Source organism: Oratosquilla oratoria, chromosome 44, assembly GCF_046742065.1.
Source record: "Oratosquilla oratoria isolate Oo_2021 chromosome 44, ASM4674206v1, whole genome shotgun sequence".
NCBI lineage: Eukaryota > Metazoa > Arthropoda > Malacostraca > Stomatopoda > Squillidae > Oratosquilla > Oratosquilla oratoria.
This window is the reverse complement of record NC_134820.1, coordinates 19077208-19102098: the sequence shown is the minus strand read 5'-3', so window position 1 is coordinate 19102098 and position 24891 is coordinate 19077208. Positions and strand designations below refer to the sequence as shown.

Sequence of the window (24891 nt, the reverse complement as noted above, 5' to 3'; positions counted from 1 at the left end):
TATGCGAGTTTGAGAGTTTGGGGGGTTATTGATTTTTTTTTTATTTGGGGGGGATGCTATAAACCCCTACAGCTACCCCCCAACCCCCCAAACCCCCGTGGATACGGGCTTGTACTGACCATATCCATACTGTTTGTCACTGTTAGTTCAGACCAGACGATTCTATCTTGCTAAGAGAAACACTCCACACTGGTGGTCACTCTTGAGGTTCCCTAAACTCACCTCTTATCCTAAACCCCGTATTCCTGCGGGAGTCCTTCTCCAAGGGCACCACACTCCACACTCCACATACTCCCACAACACTCCACACCCATCCACCTGGATCAGGTGGTCACCCTTGAGATTCCCTAAACTCACCTCTTATCCTAAACCCCGCATTCCTGCGGGAGTCCTTCTCCAAGGGCACCGCACTCCACACTCCACACTCCACACACTCCCACAACACTCCACACTCATCCACCTGGATCAGGTGGTCCCCCTCGAGATTCCCCAAACTCATCTCTTATCCTAGACCCCGCACTCCTGCAGGAGTGCTTCTCCAAGGGCACCACACTCCACACTCCACACGCTCCACACACACCACACACTCCACACTCATCCACCTGGATCAGGGAGTCCCCCTCGAGATTCCCTAAACTCACCTCTTATCCTAAACCCCGCCTTCCAGCGGGAATCCTTCTCCAAGGGCACCACACTCCACACTCGACACACTCCACACACTCCCATAACACTCCACACTCCACACTCCACACACTCCCACAACACTCCACACTCATCCACCTGGATCAGGGAGTCCCCCTCGAGATTCACCAAACTCACCTCTTATCCTAAACCCCGCATTCCTGCGGGAATCCTTCTCCAAGGGCACGACACCCCCAACGCCGACGGGAAGACCTTGCTGCGTCCTTAGGGCGTCGACTTCGGGAGCCAGCTGGCGGCGTCGGTTGACGAAGGCGTCGAAGGAGATCCTTCCTCGATCGTCGGCGCCGAGGTCCTGGGCCAATTGGTCCACAGAGCTCTCCAGTCCCAAGGAAGAGACCAAACCGGCCAAGTCTCCGCTGAGGAAGAAAGGAAGATGAAAATTAAGAAAATGTGAACATAAGAATGAAAGAGACTGCAAGAGACCATAAGGCCTACACTTTATCACTTCCATGTCCATCACCATACCATTCCCATTCATAAAGTTATCTAACCGTATCTGAAAACAACTGATAGTTAACCAATCTATTGGTAAACTAGCTCTCTTGTCTATTTCCTTCTTAAATCTAAATTCGTCCAATCTTTTTGTTTGCGAAAAGCAGATAATCCGATAGTTCACTGCTGCCTGGCGATTTTATTAAGAAGTTGTAGGTAGGCTCACTTCGAAATTAGTCCTTCTTAGTTGTATTTTTCCTGTCTGAGACCGGACGATTTTATTCAGGTAAGGAGTCCAGGAATTAAAGTTTTGCTCCCTCGTGACATATATTCCATTTTGTCGCCAGCCGATTTCATTTGATTAAGATAAAAAGCTACGTAATAAAAATAAAATATCTTTACTTCAGTGACACACCCTCAGCTGAATAAAATTATCTGTCGTTAGCCAGAATAGAATTCTTGAAGGGAGGCACCGTCCGAAGGCGGCAACTTTTTTTTTTTTTTTTTTTTAGAGAGAGAGAGAGAGAGAGAGAGAGAGAGAGAGAGAGAGAGAGAGAGAGAGAGAGAGAGAGAGAGAGAGAGAGAGAGAGAGAGAGAGAGAGAGAGAGAGAGAGAGAGAGAGAGAGAGAGAGAGAGAGAGAGAGAGAGAGAGAGAGAGAGAGAGAGAGAGACAGAGAGAGACAGAGAGACAGGGAGACAGGGAGACAGAGAGAGACAGAGAGAGACAGGCAGAGACAGAGAGAGACAGACATAGAGAGACAGACATAGAGAGACAGACACACAGAGAGACAGAGACACACACACACACAGAAAGAGAGAGAGAGAGAGAGAGAGAGAGAGAGAGAGAGAGAGAGAGAGAGAGAGAGAGAGAGAGAGAGAGAGAGAGAGAGAGAGAGAGAGACAGAGACGGATGTAGGGTGGAGACGTGGGAGAGACGTCAAAATGGTGCTTTCGGGAACAGAGCCGTAAAAATGGTTCAAATTTTCCAAGTTTCGCATATTTCGACACAAGAGTGACCGGAGGGCTAATTAATGCAAGAACGGCGTACCGAAAAAAAGGGACAAGATTTCGAAAAGGAAAAAATGAAATAATTACTTGTCCCCATTCACTACTTCCCAAGTCTTTTTCTTTCCTTTCTTCCCCTTCCCCCCTTTCCATTTCTTTCTCTTCCAGAAAAAAAAAATAATAAATGAAAAAATAAAAAAGAATAAAATTCTCCGCTAGGGTGGCGTAGCCAGCAGCTTTTATTCTGTTTGACTCTATTCCTGAAATAAAAAATAAAAAATAAATAGATCAATGAATAAATTGAAAATAAAAAATCCCCGCTTGAGTTGTGTACCAAGCAGTCTTCTTCGGGTGAGTGGTCCAGTGAACCACTGGTGGTCTACGAAGGCTCACAACTAATGACCCGAGAGCCAAAAGCTATTAGAATTAAAGAAAGTTCAACTAAAGTTAAAGAAAGTTAAAATTAAAGAAAGTTCAAGTAAAGTTCAAAACAATTAAATTGACTATTGAAGTGTCTTTCCCTGGGAGCAAAGAACAGCAATTCATAAGCACGGGATTACATGAGAAAAGATGTTGACTTTTATCACCAGAGTACCTTGGTCATGTAACCAAAAACTCTTAAAGTTAAAGAAAGGTAAGTTTAAGAGAATTAAAGAAAGTTGAGCCTATGCAAAACGATTAAATTGATTATTAAAATGTCTTTCCCAGTGACCAAAGAACAGTAATCCATAAGCACGGGCTTGCATGAGAAAAGACGTTAACTCTCCCCAGGGTACGTTGGCCATGTAATCAAAAGCTCGTAAAGTTAAAGAAAGGTAAGTTAAAGAGAGTTAAATAAAGTTTGAGTCTATACAAAACGATTAAATTGATTATTATAGTGTCTTCCCCACAGATCTAAGAACAGTAATCCATAAGCACGGGCTTGCATGAGAAAAGATGTTGACTCTCACCGGGGTACCTTGGTCATGTAACCAAAAGCTCGCTATTCTCGCATTGCCTTGAGTGTGGGTTCGAATCCCGCACTTCTCTCCGATTACCAGCAGTGACTGTTACCTGCCTCAACAGTCCAAGAAGCTCATAGAGTAAAGGTGACGGCTTCGGCCGCAGCTACTCAGCGTCTCCCGGCGTAGGCTCCTCACATTCTTCATTTTCTTGGCCCATCCTAAGGACATTGTCCTTACGAAGAATATACGAAAGTACAGAACCTCCATCTCCCATTAGCCCTTTCCTCTCTCTCCTCCTCCTCCTCCTCCTCCTCTTCCTCTTCCTCCTCCTCCTCCCCTCCTGCTCCCCTCCTCCTCCTCCTCCTCCTCCCCTCCCCCTCTTCCTACTCCTCCTCCTCCTACTCCTCCTCCTCCTCCTACTCTTCCTCCCTCCTCCTCCTCCTCCCCCTCTTCCTCCTCCTCCACTTCTTCCTCCTCCTCCACTTCTTCCTCCTCCTCCTCCCTTTCTTCCTCCTCCCCTTCTTCCTCCTCCTCCTCCCTTTCTTCCTCCTCCCCATCCTCCTCCTCCTCCCCATCCTCCTCCTCCTCCTCCTCCTCCTCCTCCCCATCCCCTTCCTCCTCCTCCTCCTCCCCATCCCCTTCCTCCTCCTCCTCCTCCTCTCCCTTATCCTCTTCCTCCTCCTCCCCCTCTTCCTCCTCCTCCTCCTCCTCTCGTTCTACTCTAATGGCTATTCTTCCTCTTCTGCCCTCCCCTCCCTCTTCAGTCTCTCCCTCATCCTTATACGTACTTACCTAAGAAAAATAAATTCTTCTCCCTACTGTACTTTTATTTCTCTTCCTACCACTCCCCCTCCCCCTCTCCCTCCTATTCGTTACCCATCATTTTTCCCTCCTCCACCTCCTCCTCCTCCTCCTCCAACTCCTTCCTCACCGTTCTCCTCCTCCTCACCATCCTTTTACTCTCTCTCTCTCTCTCTCTCTCTCTCTCTCTCTCTCTCTCTCTCTCTCTCTCTCTCTCTCTCTCTCTCTCTCTCAGTAGATAAATATATAATAAATGAATAAATGATTTTGTTGCAACATGTACATATGCATAAACACACACACATACACAGTCACACACATACGGACAGACCATAATTTATATGATACACACACACACACACACACACACACACACACACACACACACACACACACACACACACACACACACACACACACACACACACACACACACACACACGGGAGGGAAATAGCTGTCGATCACGAGTCCAACACGTGATCCAAAGACCAAGGTGAATCACACTATATACATATATATATATATATATATATATATATATATATATATATATATGTATGTATATATATACAAATACATATACATACATCAGTACACATAGGACCTTTCCCCTCCAAGCCAAGTTGGAGCCATGCGGCTTCTTTTCCCCTTCTGGCTTCGTTTCTCTCCCTCGGACACGATCGCCTATTCGTGGCCACAACCACGGTCACGTCTCCGGCGCTCGCCCTCCTAAGCCCCTCCTCCTCCCCTCCTCCTCCTCCTCCTCCTCCTCCTCCTCCTCCTCCTTCTCCTCCTCCTCCTCCTCCTCGACCACTCCTGATGAGCTCACCCTCGGTAAGCCACCCTTGCTTGTCACAACCAAGGACGACTGTCAAGGTTGAGCATCACCAGGATGGCGTGTCGATATGTTCTGTATGTTGGTGCAAGATAAGTGGAAGGTTGCAACAGGATAGATATAAGCTACATGCACATGTACACACACACACACACACACACACATACACACACACACACACACACACACACACACACACACACACACACACACACACACACACACACACACACGGTGGCGCGGTTGGTAGAGTCCCAGACTGTCAGTATGGTGGTACCGGCGGCACCTGGTTCGAATCCTGCCCAGGGCTGAAATTATTTTAGTATCGCTGCGCTTTGAGTTGTTACTCCAACTCTAATGGGCGAGGAGTTGTGTGTGTTTGCGTGTGCGTGTGTGTGTGTGTGTGTGGGAGGAGGAGGGGAGGAGAAGGGAAGGAAGAGAAGAGAGGTGCAGGAGGGAGAGATGGAGGAGGGATAGGAAGAGGTGGAGGAAGAGGGGGAGGAGGAGAGGAAGAGGAGGAAGAGGTGGAGGAGGGAGAGGAAGAGGAGGAGGAAGAGGTGGAGGAGGGAGAGGAAGAGGAGAAAGAGATGGAGATGGAGGAAGAGATGGAGGAGGGAGAGGATATAGAGGAGGGAGGAGGAAGAGATGGAGGAGGAAGAGATGGAGGAGGAAGTGAATGGAGGAAGAGATGGAGGAGGGAGAGGATGAGGAAGAGGAGAAGGGAGAGGAGGAGGAGGAGGAGGAAGGAGAGGAAGAGGAGGAGGAGGAAAGGAAGAGGAGGAGGAGGAAGGAGAGGAAGAGGAGGAAGAGGAAGGCGCGAAAGAAGAGGAGGAGGAGGGAGAGGAAGAGGAAGAGGAGAGAGAGGAAGAGAAAAGGAGGAAGAGGGAGAGGAGGAGGAGGGAAAAGAAGAGGCAGAGGAGGAAGAGGAGGAGGAGGGAGAGGAGGGAAGAGGGAGGAAGAGGAAGAGGAGGGAGAGGAAGAGGAGGGAGAAGAAGAGGAGGGAGAGGAAGAGGAGGGAGAGGAAGAGGAGGGAGAGGAAGAGGAGGGAGAGGAAGAGGAGGGAGAGGAAGAGGAGGGAGGAAGAGGAGGGAGAGGTAGAGGAGGGAGGAGAGGAGAGGAGGAGAGAGGAGGGAGAGGAAGAGGAGGGAGAGGAGGAGGGAGAGAGAAAGGAGAGGAGAGGAAGGAGAGGAGAGGAGGGGAGGGAGAGAGGAAGGAGAGAGGGGAGGGAGAGAGGAGGGGAGGGAGAGGAGGGAGAGGGAGGGAAGAGGAGAGGAAGAGGGAGGAGGAGGAGGAGGGAGGAGAGAGGAAGGGAAAGGAGAGGAGGGAGAGGAAGAGGAGGGAGAGGAGAGAGGGAGAGAGGAGGGAGAGAGAAGAGGAGGAAGGGGGGAGAGGAAGGAGGGGGAAGAGTAGGATGGAGAGAAGGAAAAGAGGGGAAGAGGAAGAGGAGGAGGAAGAGGAGGAGGAGAAGAAAGAGGAGGAGGAGGTGGAGGAGAAAGAATAGAAGGAGAAGGAAAAGGAGGAAGAAGAAGAGGAGGTGTAGGAGAAGGAAGAGGTGTAGGAGAAGGAAGAGGTGTAGGAGAAGGAACAGGTGTAGGAGAAGGAAGAGGAGGTGTAGTAGAAGGAAGAGGAGGAGAAGGAAGAGGAGGAGAAGGAAGAGGAGAAGGAAGAGGAGGAGGAGGAGAAGGAGGAGGAGTTGGGAAGAAGGAAGATGAGGTGAGGAGGAGAGGTGGGAAGTGTAGGAGAAGAGGAGGTGTAGGGAGGAAGAGTAGGAGGAGAAGGAAGAGGAGGTGTAGGAGAAGGAAGAGGAGGTGTAGGAGCCAGGTGTAGGAGAAGGAGAGGAAGAGGAGAGGATGTAGGAGGAGGGAAGAGAGGAGGAGAAGAGGAGGAGGTGGAAGGAAGACGGAGAGGAGGGAGGGAGGAGAAAGGAGGAGGAAGAGGAGAAGGGAAGAGGCGGAGGTGGAGGAAGAGGAGTGGAAGGAAGTGGAGGAGGAGGCAGGAGCAGGAGGACGAGGAGGAGCAGGAGGACGAGGAGCAGGAGGAGACGGAGCAGGAGGAGGAGGAGCAGGAGGAGGAAGAGGAGCAGGAGGAGGAAGAGGAGCAGGAGGAGGAAGAGGAGCAGGAGGAGGAAGAGGAGCAGGAGGAGGAAGAGGAGCAGGAGGAGGAAGAGGAGCAGGAGGAAGAGGAGCAGGAGGAGGAAGAGGAGCAGGAGGAGGAAGAGGAGCAGGAGGAGGAAGAGGAGCAGGAGGAGGAAGAGGAGCAGGAGGAGGAAGAGGAGCAGGAGGAGGAAGAGGAGCAGGAGGAGGAAGAGGAGCTGGAGGAGGAAGAGGAGCAGGAGGAGGAAGAGGAGCAGGAGGAGGAAGAGGAGCAGGAGGAGGAAGAGGAGCAGGAGGAGGAAGAGGAGCAGGAGGAGGAAGAGGAGCAGGAGGAGGAAGAGGAGCAGGAGGAGGAAGAGGAGCAGGAGGAGGAAGAGGAGCAGGAGGAGGAAGAGGAGCAGGAGGAGGAAGAGGAGCAGGAGGAGGAAGAGGAGCAGGAGTAGGAAGAGGAGCAGGAGGAGGAAGAGGAGCAGGAGGAGGAAGAGGAGCAGGAGGAGGAAGAGGAGCAGGAGGAGGAAGAGGAGCAGGAGGAGGAAGAGGAGCAGGAGGAGGAAGAGGAGCAGGAGGAGGAAGAGGAGCAGGAGGAAGAGAAGAGCATGAAGAGGAAGAGGATCAGGCTGAAGAAGGTGAGAATGAGGAGGAAGATGAGAAGGAGGAGGAAGAGGAGCAGGAGCAGGAAAAGGAGGAAGTGGAGGAGGAACAGGAGCAGGAGGAGGAAGTGGAGGAGGAAGTGGAGGAGGAACAGGAGCAGAAGGAGGAAGAGGAGCAGGTGAAGGAGGAAGTGGAGGAGGAAGAGGAGCAGGAGGAGGAAGAGGAGCAGGAGAAGGAGGAAGAGGAGCAGGAGAAGGAGGAAGTGGAGGAGGAAGAGGAGCAGGAGAAGGAGGAAGTGGAGGAGGAAGAGGAGCAGGAGAAGGAGGAAGTGGAGGAGGAAGAGGAGCAGGAGAAGGAGGAAGAGGAGCAGGAGAAGGAGGAAGTGGAGTAGGAGGGGGAAGAAGAGGAGGAGGAATCTGCCCTGATACTCACAAAGATCCTTGGCGTGCGCTTGCAATTGTCAGTCGAAGACAAGCACACAAAAGCAAGCAAGCATATATGTATACGGACTACAATATGACTAAGAATGTGCGTACATGCACTCACTCTAAAGGGAACGCAATTGCGGACACAGAAGCATGTATATATAAGCATACACACGTATGGATGAACACATAACGAACAAACACACACGTGATCGCACAAGAGGGGGAAAGGATAATAAAGGATTGGTTTAACAGAAAATGTGAGACAGCAAAAAATGAGGGAATAAGTATGGAAATAGTAGAAAAGGAGGAAGACCAACAGGACACAAAATTCAAGAAAACTAGAAGGAAATATATAAGAATCAGAAGAAAAGAGAAAAATAAATTTAAAGATAAACCAGTTCTTTTATACTTTTGCTAGTAAAATTGAGACAGAGAAGGAGATGCGAGGCGTGATGAGGATATGAGAGAAGAGAAATGGTTGAGCATTAATATGGAATAAATAGAAAGAAAGGATGAGCTAGTAGAAGAACAGTTAGTGAGAGAGGAGATGGTATGATGGTATGGAAACGTAGTGAAGAAGAGGGGAGGAGGAGGAAGGAGTGTGAAGAGTATGAGAGGAGAGCGGAGGGGAGAAAAGGTTAGATGGGATGTGGTGGGATGAGATGTGGTGGGATGTGGTGGGATGGGATGTGGTGGGATGTGGTGGGATGGGATGTGGTGGGATGGGATGTGGTGGGATGGGATGTGGTGTGGTGGGATGGGATGTTGTGTGGTGGGATGGGATGTTGTGTGGTGGGATGGGATGTGGTGTGATGGGGTGGGATGGGGTGTGGTGGGTTGGGATGGGGTGTTGTGGGGTGGGGTGGGGTGGGGTGGGATGTGGTGGGGGGGGAGGGGATGTGTGGGGTGGGGTGGGATGTGGTGGGGTGGGGTGGGATGTTGTGGGGTGGGATGTGATGTGGTGGGATGTGGTGGGATGGGATGTGGTGGGATGGGATGTGGTGGGATGGGATGTGGTGGGATGGGATGTGGTGGGATGGGATGTGGTGGGATGGGATGTGGTGGGATGGGATGTGGTGGGATGGGATGTGGTGGGATGGGATGTGGTGGGATGGGATGTGGTGGGATGGGATGTGGTGGGATGGGATGTGGTGGGATGGGATGTGGTGGGATGGGATGTGGTGTGGTGGGGTGGGATGTGGTGGGGTGGGATGTTGTGGGGTGGGATGTTGTGGGGTGGGATGTGGTGGGATGGGATGTGGTGGGATGGGATGTGGTGGGATGGGATGGGGTGGGATGGGATGTTGTGTGGTGGGATGGGATGGGATGTTGTGTGGTGGGATGGGATGGGATGTTGTGGGGTGGGATGTGGTGGGATGGGATGTGGTGGGATGGGATGTGGTGGGATGGGATGTGGTGGGATGGGATGTGGTGGGATGGGATGTGGTGGGATGGGATGTGGTGGGGTGGGATGGGATGTGGTGGGATGGGATGTGGTGGGGTGGGATGTGAGAGGAGAGGGAAGGGAAGAGAGGGAAAGGAAGGACAAGGGCGGGCAAAAGGATGGAGTGGGAGGGAGGGAGTGAAGGGAGGAGGAAACAAGGAAGAAAAGGAAAGAAGAGGAGGTGGGGGGAGGGAGAGGTGGATGGCCAGCAGGAGAGGCACCAATTTACATACAATATAACGACCACGTCCGGTGACCTGACTAATTGGTGTCTGGCCAAATCTCATCCTCTGTCACCATCATAACCACCCATTAAACTACCACAACCACTACCATACCAATAATACCATCACCATACCTGTTACCACTATCACCATCACAGTTGTAGTAATTCCCATTTTCACCATCTAAGCTAATACATGTTATCACCATTACCACTATCATTCTATTACTGCTATCACCATAACGACTACAACTACCATTATTAACACCATATCTACCAAGTTCACTGTCACCACTCTATTCCCACCACCTCCACCACCACCTCCACCATCCCCACCACAACAGGCACTGATGATAGCCATTTGCCCCGACTATACGAAGATGCAAGAGCATTGAAGACAACGAACTGTCTACCGACTTAAAGTCTTCTCATATCATAGCCACGACTTTCTTCACAAACGACTCAAAACATTTGACTTAAAATTCAAATTCCTCGTTAAGGACTCACCAAAATCCCTACCACCACTACAACCTCCTCCTCCTCCTCCTCCTCCTCCTCCTCCTCCTCCTCCTCCTCCTCCTCCTTTTACTCTTCCTCCTCCTCCTCCTCCTCTTCCACCACTATCTTCTCCTCTCAGTACCCCCCTCCTCTCCCTTCTACCCCTTTTGCTAAACCCCTCCTCCTCTCTTCCTCTTCCTTCTGTTACGCCACCTCTCCTCTTCCTCCCTCTCTTCCTCCTCCTCTTCCTCCCTCTCTTCCTGTTCCACCTCATTTCCTCTTTTTCCTTCTCATTAATGAGTGAAATTTCGCGAAGGCACCAACTAGACCGAAACCTCATCTCGATTTCGACGTTTATCTCCTTTGCCATCGAGTGCCATTTGGCCTTTTATTCTGGCTTCGGTGATACATATACAAATATAACTGCATACATTATATACATACATTACGTACATTGTATTCATACATTACATACATTATATATATATATATATATATATATATATATATATATATATATATATATATATATATATATATACACATTGTCCTGGGCTCACATAGTCTACGGTTCGATTCCCGTCAGGATCGATCACTCATTTGCGCTGTCAAAGAGGGTATGGATATACAGGATGTTTTAGGACGATAAGACACAATCAACGTGGCTTTATTTGATAACCCTTGAACAGTCTTGAACGATTTAGCATCATAGTAAGTCCTTACAAAGAAAACCTTTTGTTCGGATAAAGGGTTATAAGTCTGTCGCAGGAAAAATAGTGCAGTGTGATAACACTTATCCAGGTCATTGACATCAAATTCTTTGAAAAAAAAATCACCTTAAAAGAAGTTAGTTTCTCAAGGACGATGCGTTTGAAACAAATCATTTTGACTAACGATAGACAAGTTTGTTCAGTTGAAGGGGACGTCGCCATATTACGAGTGTCATAGGCTTCTATGTGGGTTTCAGGAGCCGAATTTAGAAAAGATCCTAACCCCTAAGTCTAGACATAAATCTTCAAAATGGCGGAGATTTTACCTAAATCCTTATGTCGGCGACCTAAATGCTTATGTCTAGACATAACCTCGACATAGCGCAAAGTCTAGACATAAGCATTTAGGTCGCCGACATAATAGGGATTTAGGTAAAATCTCCCCCATTTTGAAGATTTATGTCTAGACTTAGGGGTTAGGGTCTTTTATAAATTTGGTCCCAGGCCTTCTGATACACTCCAGTGGACACATACTGTATATCACTATGAAAGTCCCATCTTTCATTAACCTCATTACTCCCGAATCCAGCCTTTACATTGAATAAAAATGTTAAATTTGGTATTTAACTTTAACCTTGCAAAACACGTAAACCGCTTCATCAGGTCAATGACGTTAACTCGTTGACCCTCGTTAACATAAGAACATAAGAATAAAGGAGACTGCAAAAGACCATAAGGCCTACACTAGGCAGCTCCGTATCCATCACCACCTGTCATTCCCATCCATAAAGTTGTCTAAAGTGCTATCACATTGGGCAATTTTTCCTTCGACTGTTGGAATCTGATATGCTGAAGGAAAGTAGTTTTCCCCCAGCATATCAAATGACATTCTGTGTATTTTTGTTGAGAAAACAAAATATTTTGCCATAGTGATTTTACGGAGGAAAAAGTTCTGGAGATGGGCGGTGGTACCGTTAATTAATCGGATGACGGAGGAAGAATAGCCTAATGTGATCACCCCTTTATTTATTCTATTCTGTCTTACGCCAGGTACTTGAGTCGGCCCAGGGTGAGGTCCCGCAAGGCAGGGCCCAAGGGAAAGAAACGAGGGAGTATCGGTGGTATTTAAAAAAAAAAAAAAAAAAAAAAAAAAATCTTTCCTTATATAAATCCTTGGAATGGAAAGATTTATATAAGGGAAGAATTTTTTTTAAGAATACCGCCATAAGAATCTTACGGTGGTATTTAAACGAATCCTTAAATAAATCTTATATAAATCCTTGAAAGGGAAAGATATAAGGGAAGAATTTTTCTTTTAAGAATACCATCGTAAGAATCTTACGGTGGTATTCTTAAAAAAAAATTCCTTATATACATCTTTCCCTTCCAAGGACTTATATAACATTTATATGAGGATTCTTTTTTTTTTTTTTTTTTTTTTTTTTTTTTTTAAATACCACCGTATGTGTAAGGAACCCCAGTTCAATTTTGCGTCTCATGTCCTCACGATCTCGCTCTCTTCAGTCTGCGAGAGCTGAAGGATTTCCGAGAAGTCGAGTGCTTCTGAAAGGTCGACCCCCAATCGCTCCACACCTGAGGGAGACTCTTCAATGCTCTCCAATGCTCTCTAACACAACCCGCACTGACACCTCCATTCCTAGTACAACTACAACCACTACAACTACGGTTTTACTACTACTACTATAACTGTAATATCACTACGACAACTCCTGCTGCTGCTATTACTATTACTACTACTACTACTACTACTACTACTTTTTTCTTTTATTTTTTAACGACATCCATCCTCGTGGAACTATGTGGTGGAAGCAATCAGGATCTATCTCCTACAACTACAACTACTACTGCACTACCACCACTACTATTACTACTACCACTACTACTGTACTACTACCACTACTACTGTACTACCACCACCTCAACTACTACTACTACCACCACCACCTCAACTACTACTACTACTACTACCACCACCTCAACTACTACTACTACTACCACCACTACTGCTGCACTACTACCACTACTTCTGTACTACCACCACCACAATTACTACTACTACTACTACTGCTACTACTACCACCTTTTTTTTAACGACCTCCCTCCTCGTGGAACGAAAGCAGCCAGGATCTGCCTCCCATATACGAGTAGTTCATTGGCTTCTCTGTCGCTAATTACTGTAGTCGAGTACCATTTCATATTTTGTAGTATTTCACTTTAATGAAGCCTAACACAGAATTTATTTTATCTGACTTTCTACTAAAGTCTGCTGAAAATTGAGGTTTTATATATGTGCTGGTTCAGGGGTGGGGACCTGGTACCTCTAAGGCAGTGGTTCTTAACCTGTGAGGAATTCCCCACTGGTGGGGAATGGCGGAGTTGCCAAGTGGGGAATGACCGGTCGGACAGAAGAACCACTGGTTTTTTTTTTTTTTTTTTTTAATTGATGTGGTTTTTTTTTCTGGTGTCTTCTTGTTGTCACCGATGCTGTGGTGGGAAATGGAGAGTTGGCTCACTAAAAAGTGGGGAATTGGAGAAAAAAGGTTAAGAACCCCTGATCTAAGGCATAGGAGAGCTGATTGAGAGAATGACAGTTTACATCTCATCCACACTACAATGCTGCTCTTTAGTTGTTTCTTTTCTGCCATCACCTCTGCTAGACGAGCGTACAATAACTTACTTATACCTCTACTACTACTACTACTACTTCTACTACTACTACTACTACTACTACTGCTGCTGCTTCTACTACCGGTACTATTAGTACTGCCAGTACGACAACTACTACTACTACTACTACTACTGCACTACCAATATTACTGCAGCACCATGATCATTAATCATAGACACTGTCACCACCATTACTATCACCATCATCAACTCCTCCTCTTCTTCTACCTTCTCCTCCTCTTCTTCCTCTTCGTCTTTTTCCTCCTTTTCCTCTTCCTCTTCTTCCTCCTTCTCCTCTTCTTCCTCCTCTTCTTCCTCCTCCTCTTCTTCCTCCTTTTCCTCTTCCTCCTCCTCTTCCTCTTCCTCTTCTTCCTCCTCTTCTTCCTCCTCCCCCTCTTCTTCCTCCTACCCCTCTTCTTCCTCTTCTCCTCCTCTTCTTCCTCTTCTCCTCCTCCTCTTCCTCCTCCTCCTCTTCTTCCTCCTCCTCTTCTTCCTCCTCCTCTTCTACCATAATTCGCAAAGGCATGAAGTCTGGAAATCCTGGAATACGACAAAAGAGAATTTGACCCTCCATCCATCCATTTCCGATTTTTTCCTTTATTATTTGATTATTTACTGTAATGAATTAGTACATACTCGTACGAATAGCATATACAGCTGCATATTCTCTACGTCCATGCATGAATGTGCACGTGTACACGCGCACACACGCACACACACACGCGCGCGCGCACACACACACATACACACACACACCACACACACACATACACACACACACATAATCAACTCAATGTAAACTTGTACCGTGTATGTACTCTAAGCTTTGATATATTTAATCATCTTTTGAATTGTATTATTGTCAGTGTATTACTGCTATTGAAATAAAGCTTTTATTATTATTTTATTATTATTTTTACACACACACACACACACACACACACACACACACACACACACACACACACACACACACACTAGGCATATCACACATGATTACTGTATTACCCATAGAACTCTATTGTATTATTGTCAGTGTATCACTGCTATTTCAATAAACCTATTATTATTATTACTATTATTATATTATTATTATTATTATTATTATTATTATTATTACACACACACACACACACACACACACACACACACACACACACACACACACACACACACACACACACACACACACACACACAAACACGTACACACACACACGCACAAACACACTCATGACCTCGACCTCGTCTTAAACCTCATCCTTCTCCTCACCCTCAACCTAATGCTTAACCGCCGACCTCTCCCTCTTGTGGGCGCAGCGCCCTTCGCTTACTCTTCTCCCGACCCGAGGAGTTCCTGAGGAGCCGGGGGGTGCTGCCCAGGGACCTCTCATTGCCGAGTGCTGCGAGGGGCAGGATAGACACTCCTCCTGGGCCTCCTACGTGAGTCCGGGCACAATGGCGATGTAAGTAAGGCTTACACACAAGGGCACTGTCGGCAGAAACCATGAAAACCACAAGAGGAACAAAGAAGTTGAGTAGGAGGAGGAGGTAGAGGAGGAGGAGGAGGAGGAGGAGGAGGAGGAGGAGGAGGAGGAGGAGGAGGAGGAGGAGGAGGAGGAGCAGCAGCAGTTTCTCTCCCTCCCTCTCTCTTTCTCTCCCTCTCTCTCTCTTTCCCTCTCTCTCTCTCTCTATGCCTCTCTGTCTCTCTCTCTCTGTCTCTGTCTCTCTCTGTCTCTGTAAGTCTCTGTAAGTCTCTGCAAGTCTCTGCAAGTCTCTGTAAGTCTCTGTAAGTCTCTGTGAGTCTCTAAGTCTCTAAGTCTCTAAGTCTCTAAGTCTCTAAGTCTCTGTAAGTCTCTGTAAGTCTCTGCAAGTCTCTGTAAGTCTCTGTAAGTCTCTGCAAGTCTCTGCAAGTCTCTGTAAGTCTCTGTAAGTCTCTGTGAGTCTCTGTGAGTCTCTGTGAGTCTCTGTGAGTCTCTGTGAGTCTCTGTCTCTGTCTCTGTCTATCTCTGTCAGTCTCTGTCAGTCTCTGTCAGTCTCTGTCAGTCTCTGACTGTCTCTGACTGTCTCTGTCTGCCTCTGACTGTCTGTCTGTCTGTCTGTCTCTCCCTCTTTCTCTCTCTCTCTCTCTCTCTCTCTCTCTCTCTCTCTCTCTCTCTCACCCCCGCATGAGATTCAGCTGTTATTTACACATCGTTACGGCCATTTGATAACCATTAAGCCTTCCAGCGCTCCGGCAGACTCCTCCTGAGGCAGCGTTCCGAGATGATTCTTTATATCTGGAAGACGAACTCGAGACCGCTTCTCGCGTCTTCCGAAACAGAGACCAAATTAGGTTAGAAAACAAACTAAAATGAAATGTTTGTAGAAGTTATCAGAGCAGGAGAAATAAGCAGAGACTTTCAGGATTAAAATATGTTACTGAGTAAATGCCTACGAGTTAGGGCCATACAGAAGTTGTAAGCTGGGAGAAGTTTGCAAGAGTTGTATGGCCTCCGAGTTTATAGTTTATCACTACACTGAATCTCACTACAAACAGAATGAAAAATTACACAAAAATATGAAATATAAGATTTAAGTTATACGATTACGTATATGGGCACAGCAATGAGGTACTTATACTTTAGCAAATACCTTCGTAAAAGGAATATTCTATGCAAACATGTAAAATGTATTTGCACACGCTTCATCTTAAAATCCGAAGAGTCGGGAGACCTGACGTAAGACTAAGAAAATAAAGTGTTTAAAAAGGATAAAATAGAGAGAGGGGAGACAGACACGCAGTGAAAGAGAGAGAGAGAGAGAGAGAGAGAGAGAGAGAGAGAGAGAGAGAGAGAGAGAGAGAGAGAGAGAGAGAGAGAGAGAGAGAGAGAGAGAGAGAGCGATAGCAGTATGAAGAGAGAGAGAGAGAGAGAGAGAGAGATCGAGAGAGAGAGCGATATAAAAGAGAGCGATCGAGACAGACAGAGACAGACAGAGAGCTATCGAGAAAGAGCGCTATCGAGAAAGAGCGAGAGATCGAAAAAGAGAGCGATCAAGAAAGAGAGCGATCGAGAGAGAGAGCGATCAAGAAAGAGAGCGATCGAGAGAGAGAGAGCGATCAAGAAAGAGAGCGATCCAGAGAGAGAGCGATCCAGAGAGAGAGCGATCCAGAGAGAGAGCGATCCAGAGAGCGATCGAGAAAGAGAGCGATCGAGAGAGAGAGCGATCAAGAGAGAGAGAGAGAGCGATCGAGAGAGAGAGAGAGAGAGAGAGAGAGAGAGAGAGAGAGAGAGAGAGAGAGAGAGAGAGAGAGAGAGAGAGAGAGAGAGAGAGAGAGAGAGAGAGAGAGAGAGAGAGGCCATTTTATTCCTGTGGGACCTGCCTCGATAAGCATAAGAACGGAGGAGACCATAAGGCCTACACAAGGCGTTCAATGTCCCTTGCCGTCTCTCATCCCTATCCATAGAGTTATCAATTTTTTTCTTAAAATAACCATTTATTTCAGCGCTCACTATATGTTTATTAAGTCGATTCCATTCGTCAGCCATTCTTTTGTTAATCCAGTTCTTGCTTATTTTCTTCTTAAAACTAAATTTCTCCTATTGGCCTCTGTAAAGCGGGCTCTACACGATCAATATCATTATTATATCATTACATTTTTATCATATTGTCAAGTGGTTTCTATGCCTTTTCCTTTTTGGTTACCCCCGTGTAAGGGGAAAAAGCCTTTGATATATGTATGTATGTATGTATGTATGTATGTATGTATGTATGTATGTATGTATAAATATTTTTTTATGTTTGCGTAGCATCGCGTGGACACCATCTAAGAAAACACACACACACACACACACACACACACACACACACACACACACACACACACACACACACGGCTCGGTGGCGGATTGGTAAAGCACTGGCCTCACAAGCCAGAGAACCGGGGTCCGATTCCCCGGCCGGGCGGAGATAAGTTGGGTTTGTCTCCTTTCACGTGTAACCCCTGTTCACCTAGCAGTGAGTAGGTACGGGACGTTAGTCAAGGAGTTGTGACCTTGCTGTCCCGGTGTGTGGTGTGGTCTCAGACCTACCCAGAGATCGGCAAATAATGGTGTCTGGCTGTCTCGACAGAGACTGCAGCAGATCCGAGGAGGTGAATACACACACACACACACACACACACACACACACACACACACACACACACACACACACACACACACACACAATTATATATATATATATATATATATATATATATATATATTGCGCAATATTATTGATCTCGTGGGGCCTGCTTAAGTCTGATCTCGTTCATTTCCGTGGCACCCGAACTCCCCTCCCCCGCCACATTTCCTACCCTCGAAAGGGTCGATCAAGTCGAAAAGTGAGCCTTCAATTTCTACCGAGTTGATGGTCATTGCACAAAACAAACGTTGAACACGGTTGAGTGTACGGAACATATTTCAATCTCGGAGAGATTTGGCAAAGCAAACGTTTAAACGATTTATCTTTGTGACCTACTTTTATTTACATATTCGTCTTGTGGACCTCCGGCGTCGTTATAGAATCAAGGTACCTGTGTACATGTGTGTACATGTGTGTACATGTGTGTACATGTGTGTACATGTGTGTGCGCTTTGATATATGGCTGTACGCGCGTGTGGGTGTGGGTGCGTGTGTACGTGTGTCCACATCTACTGTATGTGCGTTTATGCGTACTCATGCATATGTATAAATTCATCTGTATGTGTGTGCCTGTACGTGTGTGCTCGCATTTGTGTGCGTTCATGTGTGAGCGTGCATGTGAGTGCATGTTTATGTGTGTGTGTGTGGTGTGTGTGTGTGTGTGTGTGTGTGTGTGTGTGTGTGTGTGTGTGTGTGTGTGTGTGTGTGTGTGTGTTTTTGTGTGTACGTGTACGTGTGTGTGTGTGTGTGTGTGTGTGTGTGTGTGTGTGTGTGTGTGTGTGTGTGTGTGTGTGTGTGTGTGTGTCTGTGTGTTTGTGTGTGTCTGTGTGTGTGTGTGTGTGTGTGTGTGTGTGTGTGTGTGTGTGTGTGTGTGTGTGTGTGTGTGTGTGTGTGTGTGTGCGTTTGTGTGCGCGTTTGTGTGCGCGTGTGTGTGCGCGCGTGCGTACATGCGTGCCAATGCGTGTATGTGTGAGCGTGTATGTGTGTGAGTGCATGTCTAAGTGTGTACCTGTATGTATGAGTATGTGTGTACGTCTATGTGTGCGTGTGCGCGTGTGCGTGCGTACATGCATGCATATGCACGCACAGGCGCATGCGCGCGACATCACCAACTCCTGTGCACATACACACAAAATTTCATGTTTATATATCCATGTGTATGTATGCTTTCATGCGTTCCGGGGTGTGTATGCTTTAGGACCTGTGTGCTAACTAGTGTTTATATGCGGAAGTGTATATACAACTACGGTCTTCCCCCTCTTGCTCAGGCCCCATGTGGGAGAATCCAGCTGGTCCTTTACCCCCTTCAACCCAGTGACGTACCCAATGACCTTACTTCCTCCTAAGGTCAGCCAATTCCATTCATCTGACCTAGACTCCTTCATCGTCAGCGGTGTCATCATAGGTCAAACCCCCTTAGGCCTGAAAATTAGGCCTTTGAGTACATAAAATCTCCCGTTTTAAGCCAGAAGAAAGTGTTTGAAGTGTGGTACCGTGTTGAAAGGTCAACCACCGTCCAGCCACAGCCGCTGGAATTATGGAAAACTTCCAAACAAAGGCCGCGGCTCGGCCTGTTGGGCTTTCCATTGTTGCGGAAACCTCTCCCTAAGCTGACAAGTGGTCAGGATGGTTTACTCTATACAACCCTCCTCCTCCTCCTCCTCCTCTTCCTCCTCCTCCTCCTCTTCCTCTTCCTCCTCCTCCTCCTCCTCCTCTTCCTCCTCCTCCTCCTCCTCCTCCTCCTCCTCCTCATCGTCATCACCGTCATCATCACCGTCATCATCATCGTCATCATCGTCATCATCATCGTCATCATCGTTATCATCATCGTCATCATCACCGTCATCGTCATCATCATCGTCATCGTCGTCATCATCATCATCATCGTCATCATCCCCGTCTCCATCCCCATCCTTTTTCCTCAGCTCAGCCTTCCTCCCTGCTTCCTCTCGTCACACTTTTTCTCTTCCCGTTTCAAGTCTTGCGTTACTGTAAATTCGGGTTTCAAAATCCCTTAGTAACGCCAGACAACAACAACAACAAAACAACAAAAACAAGAACAACAACAACAACAAGAACAACAACAACATCTCCTTTCTCTTCTACACAACTTTGGGTTGTAGTTATTGTTACGGGCGCTGGTATGTGAAGAGACGTTACGTATAACGTCTAAGTGCTTAAGAACCAGCGCACTTCTAGAAGCCACTGTAGGACTGAACTATCTGGTCAGGGCCTAGATAATTCGTAAGACTAGAAGTAAAGGTAACAAAGAAGATTCCAGGAAAGGAATATTAAACTAGCGATAAAACTAGTAAACGAAATTATTAATGGAAAATATTTACAGGCAATCAACACAAAAGAGAATGGGCAGTAGGGTCAATGGGACCGTTACATGATTATGAGAATATGGAAATTATCGTTCAAATAAGAAACAAGATAAGTATACAATATGGTACTATCTAAGTACAAAGAGATCAGGAACATGCATCAAAATAAGTAATAAGTACAAATATAAGTAAAGTAATGCAATGTATATCAGACACGTAATGTAGGCAAAAAGGGTGATCACTTCACACCAATCGTCTCATGAATCTAAACCTTCTAGTTTTTATCAAGAGATCAATATGTGGGAATATGACCAGGAGTCAGCGAGTTCCACCGCTTATATACCATTGGACCGGAAGCCGGATACTTCCGGTTAAGGGTGCGGGAGAGGAGGAGGGTAAGTTAACACGTCAACATGGGTAGTTTTAGGACCCTCGACTCGCTTGAACAATCTATTTATTTAGTAACTGTCAAATCTGTGCGCTCCGAACTATTCAGGATTTCGCTTGTCTGTTTGTTCTACAAGAGTGCGCACCTCTCCGCACGTAGGCAAGATTACATATAGTGGACGGGCGTTACTGCTTAACATTGTTACAATACATACATAGATAAGAAATATGAACATAGTTATGTAATACAAAGGAACATAATTCTATAACATAATTACACATATGACGTAATATCTAATATTACGTTACACCTCCACCGTTTGGGAAAGCTTTTCACTTTCTGTTGAAAAGCTATGTTCTAGAAAGGACGTCGGCTAAAACATTAAAGACGCCTTTTATATGATGAATAGTTAGATTAAAGGGTTGGAGAAATAAACTCCAACGTGTAAGTCTCGGATTCTTGTTTTTCATAGTCTGTAGGAACTTCAAGGGGTTGTGATCCGAATATACTTGAATGGTAGTTGAGGAACCCAAGTAGACTTCGAAGTGGATAAGGGCCTGGACCAAAGCGAGCGTCTCCTTCTCAATTGTTGAGTAGTTCTTCTGCGCAGGGGACAGCTTCTTGCTGTAGTAGGCGATAGCGTGAAGAACTTCATTGTGTTCTTGCAAGAGGGCGGCACCGATACCGGTGTCGCTGGCGTCGACTTGCAGAAGAAAGGGTCGTTGGAAATCGGGTGCCCTTAGAACTGGTGCGTTAGTGAGAAGGGACTTCAGGTTTTTGAAGGCCGTCTCACAGGTAGGCGTCCACACGAAGTCGTGGTCTTTTCTCAACAGGTCAGTCAATGGTTCTGCTACATCTTGTTTCTCAGATAATTGTCCTACTTTTATCTGATGATTTTTTTGTATCCGAGAGTTTTCCAAGGGAATCTCAGGAGGATTAGGCAGGTTATCAGGAGGCTCTTCCGATTCTATTGTGGTAGAGCTGCAAGCTGGAATTGGATCTCTGGAATGATAAGGTTTTAAGGTATTTATGTGACAGAGACGGGAACTCTTTCTTCTGTCTGGAGTTTTGATTATGTAGTTGAGATCACTGGCTCTGGACAAGACTTCATAGGGTCCTTTGTATTTAGCCTGCAATGGATCTCCTGGTATGGGAAGATAAAGTAACACTTGATCTCCTGGAGAGAAAGTTCTAAGTTTAGAATTTTTTATCATACCGACCTTTCATTACTCGTTGAGCATTCGTCAAGTTCTCTCTTGCCAACTTCCAAGCTTCTAACAACTTCTCGGTGACATGGGACACGTATTTCAAAGAAGGAACTGGTGGTTCTTCTTTCATCCATTGTTCATGAAGTATCTTTAGGGGACCACGGACTTCATGACCGAAGACTAATTCTGACGGGCTGAATCCAAGGCTTTCTTGAATTGTTGTTCGGGTGGCGAACAACAAAAAGGGGAGTCCGTCTTCCCAATTTCGAGTGTTCTCAGCACAGAAGATTCTTAACATTGTCTTGAGCGTTTGGTGAAAGCGCTCTAGAGCACCTTGTGATTGAGGATGATAGGCGGAGGAAGTTACATGATTTATACCTAGTGTTACAAGAGTTTCTCTAAACTTGTTGGAAAGAAAATTACTTCCTTGATCACTTTGAATGTTCTTAGGAAATCCTACCATAGTGAAATATTTCAACATTTCTCTGATTATGTTTTGAGCTTTAATATTTTTCAAAGGAATTGCTTCTGGAAAACGAGTGCTCATACACATGATTGTGAGAATGTACCGATTTCCTTTACTTGAAGGAGGTAAAGGTCCTACACAGTCAATAAGAACTTTTTTAAATGGCTCTTCCATTACAGGAATGGGATGGAGTGGAGCTTCTACAATTTTCTGGTTGGGCTTACCTACAAGTTGACATGTATGACATGTTTTACAATATTGGGCAACATCTTTGACAACCGTGGGCCAATGGAAATGTTGGGTTATGTTGAACAAGGTCTTTCTTACCCCTAAGTGACCTGCTAAGGGAGTATCATGAGCCAATCTTAGAACATTATTCCTGAAACCAAGAGGGAGGACTATTTGATTCCTTACTTGCCATGGCTGGTCAGCGGTTGCGGTGGATGCTCTCCATTTTCGCATTAGGACTCCGTTTTCTATATAGAAACCTCGTGACATATTTTCAACTTCTTCTGGAGATGAAAGAGATCTCGTACAAATTTTTAAGAGAATGATCTGACTTCTGTTTTTTTGATTAATTCTGCTCTAGATAGAGAAACTGGTGAAGAAGAAGATGGGTCAGTTTGGGAGAATAGGGATTCTAAATTATAGGTCTCCTCTTCAGATTTCTTGTACTGAGATCTGGTTACAGCACAAGCGGGAAACAACTGTAAGTTATCTGAAGGTTCTACTGAGGTCTTAGGGTTATTTGTTATTAAGGGAGAAATGACTTTGCTTCCAGCGATGTCATTGGCCAACAATAAGGATATTCCTACTATGGGAAGAGAGTCTACTACTGCTACTTTAACCATTCCGGTTGTTAAATCAGACCGCAAGAAAACATTATGTAATGGACATTTTACAATTCCTCCAACTCCTTCTATCAATATATCATAACCTGTATATGACTCACCCAGATTCTGCAAGACAGAATTTTTAAATCAGACTTTGCTTTGCTCCTGTGTCTCGGAGTATGGAAATAGGATATTGTTGTGAACTACTACTATGAGATATAGTTCCTGAAGATACAAATGGTTTGAAACAAGGATCATGATCTGATGGGGGGGGGTTCTACATTACTTGACAATACCGGCTTCTTTGGTAGTTTATCCTGAATAGAGGATTTTGAATCATCTGATTTTATATTACTTACAAGAGTTGGTGTCTTATTGGAGAACGAGGGTGTCAGTCTCTTTCTGCAATTAGAAATGTGATGGCCAGCCTGTTTACAATATGAACAAGTTACAGGGGGATTAGTCTTAAACCTTTCCATTCTTTGCCAAGGTTGGTTTGGAGGATATTTATTGAAATCAGACCTGTAACTGAAATGTGATGGGCTAGACTGATTTTCAAAGCGTTTCTTTGGGGACCAAGGATCAGAGTATTTTGTTGAATCTGGAATATATGACTTTGACTTTTGGGATTCCATTTGTCTTGACTTAGGTTTATGATTTAGTGTGAACTCATCAGCCAATACAGCAGCTTTAGTTAAAGTTTCGGGAACATGATCATCTATAAAAATCCTAAGATCTGTCTCTAAGGTATTCTTAAACTGCTCCAATAAAATCAACTTTTTAAGTCTTTCTTAGGTGTCAGTTTCACTAGCAAAACACCACCTATTGAATAACCTCTCTTGTTGAGCCGCATATTCTACGTATGTTAACTGAGGTGTCTTCCTATAATTACGGAATTTCTGTCTATAGGCCTCTGGTATTAGTTCATAAGCTTTTAAAATACAAGCTTTCATATTATCATACTCGCTTTCTGCTTCTGAAAGAGAAGTATAAATTTGCTGAGCCTTACCCTTAAATTGTGTTTGAATGATTAATGGCCAATTTTCTTTAGGGATTTGTAACTGTTGCGCCCAATTTTTCCCACTGAAGAAAGAAAATTTCTGGCTCTCCTTCTGAAAATTGGGGTAGAAGTTTTACATACTTGGAAATATCTATATGACCTTCCTGAACTACGGGTCGTCTATCAACAATCCTAGCTTCTACTTCTGCCTTCTTTAATTCTAACTCTGCCAATTTGACTTTTAGTTTCGTTTCTCTCTTTCTATTTGTTTCACTTTAGCTTCCTCTTCTCTAGCTCTAAATTCTGCCTCAATTTGCATTTGTTGCAGTTTAGTTTCCTCCTCTTTAGCTTTAAATTCTGCCTCAATTTGCATTTGTTTCAATTTAGCTTCCTCCTCAATTTCTACTCTCCTGACCTTTAATTCAATCTCCTTAATCTTAAGTTCGGTTAGTCGTGCCTCTATTTCTAACCTATTTGAAGGAATTTGTATAGTTGTAATCTCTTCTGGAGATAAGATCTCATCTTCGATCAGATTTTCAACGAGTTCCTGAAGTATTTTTTTCTTTCGCAAACTTGTATCAATGTCTACTCCAAAGTGCTTGCCTATTTCTATCAAAGTGTCTTTAGTTTGTTTCTTTAAGAAACTTACCTTTGGATTTTGAACGAATTCTTGAACTATATCATCCATCTCTATAAGAATGAGTTAAATACCTTATAAAATATCCTGGCAAGGTCGCCACTTTGTTACGGGCTGCTGGTATGTGAAGAAACGTTACGTATAACGTCTAAGTGCTTAAGAACCAGCGCACTTCTAGAAGCCACTGTAGGACTGAACTATCTGGTCAGGGCCTAGATAATTCGTAAGACTAGAAGTAAAGGTAACAAAGAAGATTCCAGGAAAGGAATATTAAACTAGCGATAAAACTAGTAAACGAAATTATTAATGGAAAATATTTACAGGCAATCAACACAAAAGAGAATGGGCAGTAGGGTCAATGGGACCGTTACATGATTATGAGAATATGGAAATTATCGTTCAAATAAGAAACAAGATAAGTATACAATATGGTACTATCTAAGTACAAAGAGATCAGGAACATGCATC

The 24891-nt window shown here is 45.4% G+C and overlaps 1 protein-coding gene across 1 annotated transcript in view; it reads right to left on the bottom strand.

Moving 5' to 3' along the window:
* LOC143022243 (colorectal mutant cancer protein) overlaps window positions 1-24891 on the bottom strand; it is an 829486-nt gene that overhangs the window by 552144 nt on the left and 252451 nt on the right. Inside the window, exon 2 of the mRNA XM_076180371.1 lies at window positions 820-1058. Coding sequence (XP_076036486.1) covers window positions 820-1058 — 239 coding nt within the window. The remainder of the gene's footprint in view (window positions 1-819; window positions 1059-24891) is intronic.